Below are 13,194 nucleotides of genomic sequence, written 5' to 3' on the forward strand. Positions count from 1 at the left end.
TAATAAGCTGGCCAAATTTGATATTCTGATCTGTAATTCTTTTTATAGAGCGTTTTGAAACTGCACCTTTAATCATGGAAATCTTTTATGTCTGTTCATATCAAATGTACCCACCTACAGAACTATCTCCTCTTAGACAACTGTTAACTGTACCATGTTAGAAAGTCTCGCCCTCACAACCTCACCACCCAAGGATGCAGCAGGAGTTATTCAAATACACCAGAAACTTTACCAAAGCCTTCACTGATTGGCAGTATCCCACCTAGCTCATCTAACCAGATCTACCTGTCATTTCCTCCTCCAACACCAATAAACTTGTTAACCAGCCACTGACCAGCTCTCATCTTATTGCCCAGTATCACTACAGGCTTGAAAAACTCAAACCATATCCGTCACCAGGGCTTTGACTGCCTCTTGCCATACCCTGAGATGAGGGTATCCTACCCAAAATCCTACCTCCATCACTCAAAGCAGTGTTCCATCACTCAGACAACTTATATGATATCATTGTTCTCCATATTCCAATCCTACTACTGATCCTTCCCCCCTGGGTTAGTCCCTTGTGGTCAGCACAGGCACAAGACCTGCCCCTTACACCACCCACCACCACCACCTACTTCAGTCTAGTCACGCAGGCATTCCGTACTCAAAAAAATGGCAGGGCCACATGTGAAAACAGGCAGATAATGTATCAGCTATGCTGCAACTAATGCACAGCATTCTATGAGGGCATGAGGAGTAACCAATTTTCTTCTTGCATGAATGGCCACTGCCAAACTGTGGCAAATCAAAACTTAGCATCCAGTTGCTGCACATAAATGACTAACAGCTGCTTCCGTATGTTTGCCATTTGGATACTCCCTTTCAGCCCAAGTTTCTCTGGATTACACCTGTGATAATGCTCTCTGGTACATCCTACATCCTTGCAATCTCCTGGCCTGAACCTCCACTAATTTTTTTTGTACTGTCTCACCTTTTCCATTCTCCCTTCTGTCCTCACCACTACTCCTCTATCCAGATTGTGTACTGCCTTCTCACCTTCTCCTACCACTGTTAAACCCCCCCCCCCCCCCAATCCCCCATCACATGTGGGCCCATTCTCTCTCTCTCTCTCTCTCTCTCTCTCTCTCTCTCTCTCTCTCTCTCTCGTGTGTGTGTTTACCTAGTGGGATAGTGTTTCCGGCTATGTGTTTCTATATCCCACGCATCAGTTCATGAGTGGTTGCCTTTCTCTTATTCTATGTATCATTCCTACCTTTAAATTAGGAATAAAGCAGCATAATTCATGGCAGTTCTCCTCAAACACATCTTCAGTTGTTCTACATTGCACATAAAGGTCACTCAGCAATGCTTGAAAACAAATATTTTCATGCACTCCATGGACCAGTCCTAATTTGGAGGGGTGTCACAGGAATGCTCTTCTTGCTAATAAACAACACAGTACAACATACCACAGGCATGCAATCTGTGACAAATTACCATATAGGCCTAAATGTGTTTCTTTAGTAAGTGGATTTTTTCATGTTTTTAGAACAGCTCTTTAACTGAAGTGCCCCAAAGTATATCACAAAGGCAATCTCCAAGTTACAGGTACCTGCTCATTCTGCACATGGTTATTAATAAGAGGCTTAGTGACAGTATTCATTAATGGGAAGTGAAAATGATGTGTCCTTGGTGAATTTTGTTTTATGGTTTTGATATCTTTACGATATGTACTTTCCTTATAGCAGACACACCTGAGTCACAGATAGGCACAACAAAAAGACCATCACAATAAGGTCTTTGTTGAAAATAGACGACACATGCACACAGCGTGGCTTCAGCTGCCAGAGGCTGCGGTCACATGTGTGTGCGCGCGCACGCGGTCTATTTTATTTTCAATAGAGGCCTTGTTGGCCGAGAGCTTATATTGTGACAGTCTTTTTATTGTGCCTATCTGCAACTCAGCATATCCACTATATAGTAAGTGGCAACTTTCCTTTTCATAATATTGCTACATTACATCCTGGATTTTCCATTGTTTGATACATACTTTCATTACACAGCAAAGCAACTCTTAGAATTTCTAAATTATGAAGGATACTAATTTTAATGTGAAGTTTGTTGGCGAAAATTTCAATTTTGAATGTACAAGTACTCAGAAAGCCTGATGGAGGGAAGAGGAGCGATCAAAACATTGGTGGATTGGGCTAAATTAACCTGAATCACATTAATTTTAGAGTGAGCTCTATCTTTTAAGAACTACTTTCAGAAGAAACAGTTACTATGACAAAGAGAAATGGCCACTGTATCCTAAGAGATCTGGAGTTTCTACTGAAAAAGAACCAACTTAAGGAAAAGTTTTCCTCTCATTCATAAAAACAGTCAGAGAGTGCATCAGAAGAGTCTAACACAAGATGGTATTGACACAGTGTTCAAACAAAAATGAAAGGGGGGTGAATACATGAACCTTGTGAAAGACCTACACCCACCATTTACCACAGCAGGAGTGTACGAAATCCCTTGCACATGCGGTCAAGTGTACACGGGAACTAGAAAAAGAAGCATTAACACACTGCTTAAGGAACACATGAGCAACTGTTTGGGAAATATTGATGAAATGGCAGTAGTATGCCATGCACTGGAACCAGGGCCCCCCAAATTTGTGTGTCTGATATGCATTAAGATCAAGATCCTACCACAACTATGCTATGGTGTACAAAGAAGCCATAGACATTCAATAGCACAAAAACAACGTTGACAGAAAAGGAGGGGGACAAACTAGACAAGTTATGGTCTTTAATGTTAAATAAAGCAAACAACACCACTACTTCTCCACTACAAACTTTGTAACATACATCAATGTGAGCCCTCTATCTCAGGCAGCTGTCTGATGACATGGCGACTTGACAGTTGTGTGAATAAGTGTAAACTGTTTGGCTTGCTAAGAAGTTTGAAACTGCTATCTAAGTCTTTATAGCCTCTGATGATTTCTCCAACATTAGGAGAAAAATATTAGGCACAGAAATACATCTTGCACCACAGCCTAATGCCTACAAGATAAAATTGACAAATGACAAATACCAGCTGTGAAAGCCTGCACTGAGTAAAAATGATGTCTTACTGTGTGCTGAACGTACTGTAGGAATTCATTCTCTCTGTGTGTGCTACAGTTTGCAAATCTGTAGAGAAGGAAACAATCTGAGAATTCTACAAGCTATTGGATTTGTAAGATTGTATGAAGTACATAAGTGTGTCAAAGACATACAGATTGATTATGACAGAGTTCAAAAGATTTTTTTTGTTTAAGGTGAACCATCGCCAGTATGCTAAAAACAGTTCTTTATTTAGCATTCAGGAATTGTGAACTCTTGAATTAGATCAGTTTTGGATTTTTGAACACTCAATCTCAGGTCTATTCTTGTTACAAAGCCACTTTTAAGTTTCAAAGCATAGTAGTAGTCAAGCAAATAGGGACCGAATACCCAATAATATGAAACAACATTTAGAAGAAACGAGATACCACATTTCTATACAAATGTGTGATTTGTGTTTTTTTTATTATTATTTTAATTTTTTATGTAAGGGCAGTTTCAATATGCAATTGCACCATCAAACTGGTCATATTTAGAGTGTGTGTCATTAACGGTATGGCCTGCATTAACATTTCAGAAGAAATTTTTTGAACTACTCGGCAGTCATGTCGCAAATCTGTGGGACTTGCATGCTGCTGATGTGTGTGTGTGTGTGTGTGTGTGTGTGTGTGTGTGTGTGTGTGAGAGAGAGAGAGAGAGAGATAGAGAGAGATAGAGAGAGAGAGAGAGAGAGAGAGAGAGAGAGACCCATTGTAATATTTTATTCAACCTTGCACTGTCTGAAAAATATGCAACAAGTAGCACTGTCTTCCAAGTGCTCTTTGCTTACAGCTGTACATTCACTATAAAAACACATACACAAACAAGAACAACAAATATTCATAAACATTAATAGAAAACTTATTTGGTAACTGTGAATACAAAGATTTCTTAAGAGTTAGTCTGAAAACATATACACAGAAGCATCACACATGTACACATAGAAGAAGCAAGTTTTTTTAGCCACAAAAAAGAGTGTATGTTGGGTCTCTATTGAGCTCTTTGGAACCCATTTCTTCCATGATGCTAAACTTGGATAGTATTACCGCTTCTTACTGCTTTAGTCATTCAGTTTGTTTTGTTTTTTATCAGGAAACAGGTAAAGTATACTTTTTTCCACACAATACTTTGTTCCACAAACAGCTCAAATCCAAAATGCATTATATATGTTAATACCAAACACTATGAATAAATTATTTAAGAAAAAACAAATCTGTTTCCATGTGAAAAGGAAAATCAAACTAACTGCCCTCCATCCATATAGAGAGATTGCATTCTCAGATGAGGGAATTGTACTTTTATCTGACACAGTACCAGATGGTATTCGAGTAGTATTTTCCTGCTGTACATGATGCAAACACCACTTTGTACACTCCACAGGTTCCTATCTAATTTATCAGTGTTCCTATCTTCTTTCTATGCTAAACAGCTGTGTCACTATTCTGACCATATACTCTAGTAAATACAAAATTATGTTATCTATTTGAAACCACTGGCTACTCTAATTCACCCTCATTAAACAACAGTGGAGTTAATTTTATCCTTGAGTCTCAAATTCTCTTAGATTTTTGAGCTGTGATACGATTACATTTGGGTTGGTTTTTGTTTCTAATCTGGTTAAGCACCTGAAGGTTTCTGCTTATCTTTTGAGAGATTACAATTTGATCAAAGTATTACAAATTATATTATGAATATCAGAATAAAAAATCATTTTTTTGTATGGATATCTAGAATGGCTACACACATTTTGACATAAGTATCAGGATTTTGGAGTACATTTCTACTGTAGTCATATCATTGTTCCTTTCCTTAAAGAGGAACTTATAATATTTCTACTTCTCACTGATCTAAATCTTGCTAGACTGTGATGACACTTTTCTATAATCTGTTGCCATCTGAGTGTAGATATATGTCACTTTGCTTTTTAATTTAAACAATCTCTCAGTGAAGTTCTACAATACAATATTATGATATTGCAGTGCCTGTGTTACTCAAAATTACAATTTAATGTCCCTTTGGACATACAGGCATGTCTGAAGCAACAGGCACTGTAGCAATTACAGCCATTATGAAATAGATGAAATGTATTAGCAATTGTGAATATGGACAACCATCAACCATCAGCTGTATAACGGAATAATGGCAAAGAAAATTTGTGCCGGTCTGGGCTCAGAAGCTGCCACCTTAACATATATTTATCTGCCAACACTAGGCAAGCTACTTTCAAATAAAATGTCTTCCCTGTACAGGAATATACGTAACTGATGTGCGAGTACAGGTTGTATGCACATGGTTCGTAACACCGAAAATGCAGATAAAATACCTTCTGCACCATCCAAAATTTTCGCCGTTTAATACTCGTTGATAACTTTTACTGTACTTCTGATTCTGTAAGCCTTATTACAGAAATTATGTTTAATATGTAACTGATGTAATAATGTATTTATTTCTAACTGTATATAATTGATTAGAATTATAATGAAAATATTGTAAATTGCTTGGTAACAGCCAAGGGAACTTTCTTTAAATGTATTGATAGCAATGACGAAATGGCAGTAACTGGGCCTTTGTTCATCTTTGCGTATGGAGAGAGTGTCACGTTGTGAGCAGAGGAAAAAGCAGAGCAGCTTGAGTGATGGAAGAGTGCGGAAGTGTGTTACATGCTTCCGTAGACATGGTGTACAGCTATGCTCGCATCAGTGTAGACATGCCACATTTGTTAATCCATGAGTATTGAAAGCACGGTAGGAGTGGACAAGCAGAGGAAGCTTAAGTTCTACCTGTTGCCTGTCCCATAATTATCCATGGCTCTGGAGACATCTTGAGGTTCTCAAACAGTAGCAGCAACAGCGGGGTAGCTCAGCTTTGTCATCGGCTACATTCTTCGTTGTCCACACAGCTACAGTATCTTAAGTCTGGTAACTGACAGATATAGTACTGTAGAGGCTTTACCCAGTTGCAGTTCTTTTAGAAAGTGTAACCAACTTTAATAGATACCTGTGTTATCATTGTCCTCAGACGTTATTACCAGGCAGGGTCCCTTTCTTTTCCATGCAATCACCGAGTGTTGTAAGAATTTGAAAATTGATAAACTATTTACTGCAAGTTTTGTTTGTTTCCTAATGACCAGTTTCAGTCAAAATTTTATGCTGCAGTAAGTGTTAATGCTTGTGTTTCATAACAGAAGCTTGACTGATTTGCAGTTTTGAGTATTAACTTCATTCACTTGAAGTAACATAAAATTTCACTGGCAAAACTAATAAGTAAAGATACAGCACAAATCAAGAGTACGCAATTTCATTTATTCTGTATTTAGCTTAGCGAGTGACTTCTGCTGGCTGGTATTTATTTTATTGTTGTTATTTTAAAAATAACGGAAGTTGCTCATTTGCATAAAGTAAATTCAATTCAATCTTCCAATAATCAGAAGTAAATTGTTTGTCTATTTTTTTTAAATTTTGCATTGCATTACACTGAGGTCACTGAAAGTTTTTACATAACAAAGTTTAAACTAAGCCAGTCATTTGCTTAACCAGCAACTCCATGTAACTTTACTTTCAAAATTTAGTATTTCAGAATAAGTAACTGCAAACTCAATGTTTTCTGATTCATTTATTTTCTCACAAATTTCTGTGCCTTTGGAAAAGTGTGACAACCTTCTGTTGCCATGCCAGTGATTATTTGCTTAAATTTCTTTGCCATTGCCTTTTTTAAGATTCTGGAGATTCATTACCCTAGCAGGCTGGTGACCATTTAATTATGCCCTTTTCAGTTTATCAATGTTTTCTTTATACTATCAGTAATTTTTGTAGTAAATATTAAATGGTACCCTTTCCCCCCCATGTGGTTCATGAGCGATCACAGTATATTCCAACCATTTCAAAATTGTCATCAGTATTTAGTTTAGAGTAGATTATTACTTCGGAAGAGTCTGTTTTACACTTTCCTCCAACCTAGTGGTGTTATTTTCCTTTGGTAACAATAACCTTACTCGCTGTAAAAATTTCATTAGACATATGTGATCATGGTCAGTTATATTGCAATCCAGTAGGACAATTAGGAAGGGGGAGGTTACAGGAAGTTTGGGTCTGGGAGGACAATTAGGAAGGGGGAGGTTACAGGAAGTTTGGGTCTGGGAGGACAATTAGGAAGGGGGAGGTTACAGGAAGTTTGGGTCTGGGCACGACTCTTGCTCTGATAGCCTAATGGTAAGGCAACTGCTCACAGTAGGTGGGAAATCTGGTTTCGAGGCCCACTCTGGCACAAATTTTCATTTTCATTTTTCCAGTCTACAGCTGACAGTTGTGCATATTCACAACTGTTAATATGTTTCATGTAGTTCAATAGTTTCAAACTTTCAGATTTTAGAACAAAAGCAATACAAATGAATTATATAATATACTATGCATGCTTGTTACTAGTAAAACTTACACTTCATACAATGTAGTGGAGTGTAAGCTAATGTTAATCCTCTCATTTCACTACCAACAACAGCTTTCTATATTCATTCACGAGTATCATCTATATACACTCTTGCTCATAAATTAAGTATAATTGCAGAATGTAGTGCCAGAAAACTGGCTCTTATAGCATAGGCACATAGGGAACACACGACACAGATCTGTAAGTCCACAATATTGGTGATAAGTTGAGAAAACTGTCCCAAAACACGTGCTAGAGATATCACCACCACATACACGTACACAGGTCACACAACGTGTTGGCATACTATGGATGAGGTGGTCGAGCAGTTGCTGGGGTACAGCCTCCCATTCTTGCACCAGTGCCTGTCGGAGCTCCTGAAGTGTCCTAGGGGTTTGAATACATGCAGCGATACATCAACTGAGAGCATCCCAGATGTGCTTGATGAGGTTTGGTTCTGGAAAACAGCCAGGCCACTCCATCCGCTTGATATCTTCTGCTTCAATGTTTCTGTTTTGGTGGGTCTGTGCGTCATCATCCATCAGGAGGCAGGTAGAACACACTGCACCCCTGAAAAGGTGGACATACTGGTGCAAAATGATGTCCCAATACACCTGACCTGTTATAGTTCCTCTGTCAAAGACATGCAGGGGTGTACGTGCACCAATCATAATCCCACCCCACACCATCAAACCACGACCTCCACACAGGTCCCTTTCAAGGACATTAAGGGGTTGGTATCTGGCTCCTGGTTCACGCCAGATGAAAACCTGGCGAGAATCACTGTTCAGACTATACCTGGACTCACCACCACAGTCTCTTAGTCCCAATACCACTCATGCACATCCATACGATGCCTACAATTTAAGAGCAGCCTGCACTGTATGTCAAAAAGGCATTGTACGACTGCTGATCATACTGCGTATTGTCTCACTGTCCCATGCTGCTAACAAATAAATGACCACAAAACTACATCATAAAAGCTGTCCTTCACCAACCACCATTCAGGCCTAGTCTTTAACTGACATGACAATGGATGTCCGCAAACTGCTGGGCACGTTCCACCCAGAGGCAAAACAACACAGTACAGTGTCTCTAATTGCAGTTAAAGATTCCGTCATGTGCATATATGGTCACACGACTTTGGAGTTAGACATTGGTCTCACTGAGAACTGCAGTTGGACTTTTGTGTTAACCCACACTGCTTCGCTTATTTTCAGCACTTATTTCCTCAAGCAGGTCCCTCTGACTGTGGGTTTACTAAATGACCAAATAGCACACACTGCTAACAGTCATACTACTCCTGGAGAAAAGGGTTGTTCAACAAAACACAACACACCCAGCATGAATAATTAAGTGCTATCACATCAAAGGAAGGCGAACTCCAAGCAGCCTGCAAAACATTATAACAGCTTAGAGTACCTCCAAAATACGACTGAGCTCCACACACAACAGTATCTGTGGACAAACTGCAACCTGTAAAGCTACAGGGTATAGCCACATACAGTACAGTGCACCACAACTGTACCAGCTCTGGTCCTCCAGTTTCATCAAGCAATCATCAGATCATGCTGGAATAACTACCACCGACTTCTGGTGACTACGCAATGACACCAGGAGAACCAATACCTCACACTCATCAACTGCTGTCTCCTCCTCATGGCCACACTACCAAACCAGATGTGTCACCAATTGCAGTTACATGTCCTCCATGCCCAGCCACCAGCATGCGGGCTAGGCACAACATCAAACTCAGATTCTCTCTCATCCCCAGTGCTCCGCACTTTATAAGGGGGAGGACTGTGTGGGAATGACGTAATTGACTAATCGATATGTGACAAGTGCAGTGTGTCGACAGTTTCTCGTATTCTTTATTGCTGACTGTTCTGCTTGTTTGTTACTGTGTATGCATGTTTTCTTGTATCTATTCACAATAAAGTGGAATTTATTACACCATTATTCCATGTATGCACTTTTTATGTAGGCATTAGTGTCCCTACACACACATTTTAGCATAAAATGTGATCATTTGTCATTTCTACAGCTGCATCAAACAGTTCATTAATAACATAAGCATAAATTATTGAACATGACTAACTAGCTTTCCCAGAAAGCTGTAATATGTTGCTTAGCTGTAAAGCAAATTGCAAGAGAATTTATCATGTATAAATCGATCACTGGATAGAAAATAAATAAAAATAAATAAAAAATTAAACTACTCTGCAAACTATTCTGTAACATTGCTATTTATAGCAATGTAATTTTCTTCTTCTCAGTTGTTTATGTAACACATTTCACCCATATGAAACTTCTGCCTACTAAGCATAATTTTACCATGAAATTATGTAAAGGTTGTTATGAAAGTCAACAATTCAACATGCACAAGAAAATGTTGTCCTAAGTGTGAACCCAAACATTATTTAAGTCAAACTGTCCATCTGAAATAGTCACATACAAAAATTAAATCTTATTTTTATAGTACCATTGCGCAGTGCATAGTCAAGTACTTCTTTCAGTTCCATCCAGTCCACTTCCATGTCATCACCAGCAATTTGTTTAAAGTATTCCTTAATTTTGTCCTCAGACTTGTGCTCCTCTGGTACAGGCTCATTCTTTACCTAACAACAATAAAAACACATGTACCAAATAAGTATGTATAATCTACCAAAATCAAACATTCCTAAAAATATTAAGGCAACTGCTATTAGCCACCATATTTACAAACTTCTGACTTGACATAGCACACATCAAAAAATTTAATGTCCCTCTTCAAAGGTAACTTTAATTCCCACTAATATGAATGCAAGCTATTATGCTACATCAGAAATTGTCATGACACAAACATATACACAGGCAAAAATCAAAAGCATGTTCATAAGACAACTGTCCCTAATATTATAATTTCTGATTGACAGATTTTACGCAAGTTGTTAGTGTGAAAATGTTAGGGGCTGCCATCAGAATGTCACACTGCATTACCATCACTGCTTTCTGGTAGCCATCTGCAATGGCATACCCCATCAGCATTTGTGCAGTCAATAACCTGATATAAATTGTGCAAACCAAAGTGCTTCAATACACCTAATTCTAAAGTCTTAAATAATACACCAGATAGCTCAATCCAGTGTATTAACAAAGATCACATCAGTACTTTATTTCTCAACAAATTTTAACAGATTTTGTTGGAACTGAATTAAAATCTTTTTCAAAATCTTGTTAAGCAGAATAATTACAACACTGTATCAGTATTATGAAACTGTTTTCCACCTTAGAGTGTCTGTAAATTATTTTTTTAAAGTTAATTTTGTATTACAATTCTTCTGCATGTATACTGAATCACAATTAAGTTTCTTGTTTCAGACTTACAATGCCTTTACACATCTAATCTGTCATTACTTTCAGAATGTCACTCTTTTCATTCTTAACAATCTAATTCACCTTGAGAACACAACACAAGTATGACATTTCAAGTCCTGGAAGAATGTAAAAAAACACACACACACACACACACACACACACACACACACACCAGAATTGCTACTGATGCATTTTATTTTAAAAAGCCAATACCAAGTTACTTCTGTGGATTATTTGGATCTGGAAAACCTGTAAGAGAGCCATTTCACTTTACCAATTTTATGTGGAACACTCATGTTCTAGATGCCTCAAAATCAACAAATACCATCTGCAGGTAGTACTGAACTACAGATGGCTTTTACTACAGGAGAGCCAGTACTGCATTCGTCAACTGAATTTCAACCTTCAGTTTCAGTTTATTTTTTTAATACTTCAATCATCCACTTTAACATCTCATCTTTCTTCAGTTATCACAACAATGTCTATGTTTTAATGCCAGTGACAGTTATTCAACCAGAATAATCAAATGTGTAACATTAATTTCTTGACCAAATCGACTATTACATTATCAGAGCAATAAATTCATTTAATTTTTTTAAAATCTTCCATTTCTGTAGAAGTTGTTAGTAGAAGAAGAAATCAAAGTGTTTACTATGGCCTTTCACCAAAGTGTTCCTATCTACTAGATAGGAACACTTTGGTGAAAGGCTCAAAACCTGTGTCACAGAAGGTGACAATGTTAATAGTTAGGTGTCACATATGGATCAGTGTGACTATTGTGGAATAGCTTCTGCTCTCATTAATTACAAATACTATCTCATTATTTAAATTACAACTGTCAAATAGCTACAGAAATTAATACAAAATATAAATTAGGAAAATTAAAGCCCTTATTTCTTCATGAGACTTACTTTTTCATCTATTTCACCCATTCCAACTTCTTCATCATTTTCCCTGGAAGAAAAAAAATAAATGTAAGATATAAATTTTTATTATTTACTTTTGAACAATACTACCCCCACACATTTTCAAAATGAATGTGTTGCTACTTAACTTTGGCATAATAAAAAAATGATATTGCAATGGCAACAATGATTATTAAATTAGTAAACACACATTTCATATATATTTGGTTCATTAGGCATTAATTTCTTTTATTGCTCTACAAGTAATACTAACTACAGCCACAATAATTTAAAGAAAGAGTTCTACACAAAAATTTTTATACGAAAATGTCCATTTTCATTTACTTAATTACATTACATTTCCTACTGCAATGTGAACAGAATCAGTACCATTTAATATACACTCGAAAATACTTACTCCATATTGTTTTTGTTCTCTGAGAATACACGAAGAATAAATTCTCCTTCTTCATTTGGTTCAAAAGTTGATGGCACTATGCAGTAAACACCAGGAGGAAGCTTAAATCTACAACTCACTTCACGGAGATTGATGAATGAGGGTGACCTTGCAACTGATGCATTGAATTTGAAAAAGTCCATTCCAAGTGGTTTTGGTAGATTATCTGGGTCTGGAAGCTGGAAGGGAACCATTTCATTTTAACCAATTTTATATACTTTATTAATACTCAACAAAACAAATCAGGTTGTACACACTACTTGATTATTTGAATATAATAGAGGGAAACATTCCACATGGGAAAAATATATCTAAAAACAAAGATGATTTAACTTACCAAACGAAAGTGCTGGCATGTTGATAGACACACAAACACACACACAAAATTCAAGCTTTTGCAACCATTTGCCTTCACAAATGTCTGCGAGAGAGAGAGAGAGAGAGTATACCTGTCCTTTTTTTCCCCCTAAGGTAAGTCTTTCCGCTCCCGGGATTGGAATGACTCCTTACCCTCTCCCTTAAAACCCACATCCTTTCGTCTTTCCCTCTTTCCTGATGAAGCAACCGTTGGTTGCGAAAGCTTGAATTTTGTATGTATGTTTGTGTTTGTTTGTGTGTCTATCAACGTGCCAGCACTTTCGTTTGGTAAGTTACATCATCTTTGTTTTTAGATCTACTTGATTATTTGTTAGATTACAAGGAATTTGTGTGTTTAGCACTATTCAGGTAAGGTGTCAGAATACAATTTCAGTCACTTACTGATTTAAGTGTAATTTAAAAAAAAGTTTTGCTACTGTTTCAATGAAGCACATGGCAGTGCCAAGCCACAACTTCACAAAATGTATGGTCTCTAACAAGCGAAAACTAATCTTAATAAGTAACTACTTTGTTACATTTTTGAATTATAGGTTCCTTCTAGAGGGGAGAAAATATGGAAGTT

General features: G+C 37.4%; 1 protein-coding gene across 5 annotated transcripts in view; it reads right to left on the reverse strand.

Moving 5' to 3' along the window:
- Window positions 1-13,194, reverse strand: part of LOC124607819 (calpain-A) — a 602,483-nt gene that overhangs the window by 47,123 nt on the left and 542,166 nt on the right. For all 5 annotated transcript variants that reach the window (XM_047139938.1, XM_047139936.1, XM_047139939.1 and 2 more), the window contains 3 exons: window positions 12,216-12,433; window positions 11,804-11,846; window positions 10,018-10,153 (listed from right to left, as the gene is read on the reverse strand). In XM_047139938.1, coding sequence (XP_046995894.1) covers window positions 10,018-10,153; window positions 11,804-11,846; window positions 12,216-12,433 — 397 coding nt within the window. The remainder of the gene's footprint in view (window positions 1-10,017; window positions 10,154-11,803; window positions 11,847-12,215; window positions 12,434-13,194) is intronic.

The sequence above is a fragment of the Schistocerca americana genome, chromosome 1 (assembly GCF_021461395.2).
Source record: "Schistocerca americana isolate TAMUIC-IGC-003095 chromosome 1, iqSchAmer2.1, whole genome shotgun sequence".
Taxonomy (NCBI): domain Eukaryota; kingdom Metazoa; phylum Arthropoda; class Insecta; order Orthoptera; family Acrididae; genus Schistocerca; species Schistocerca americana.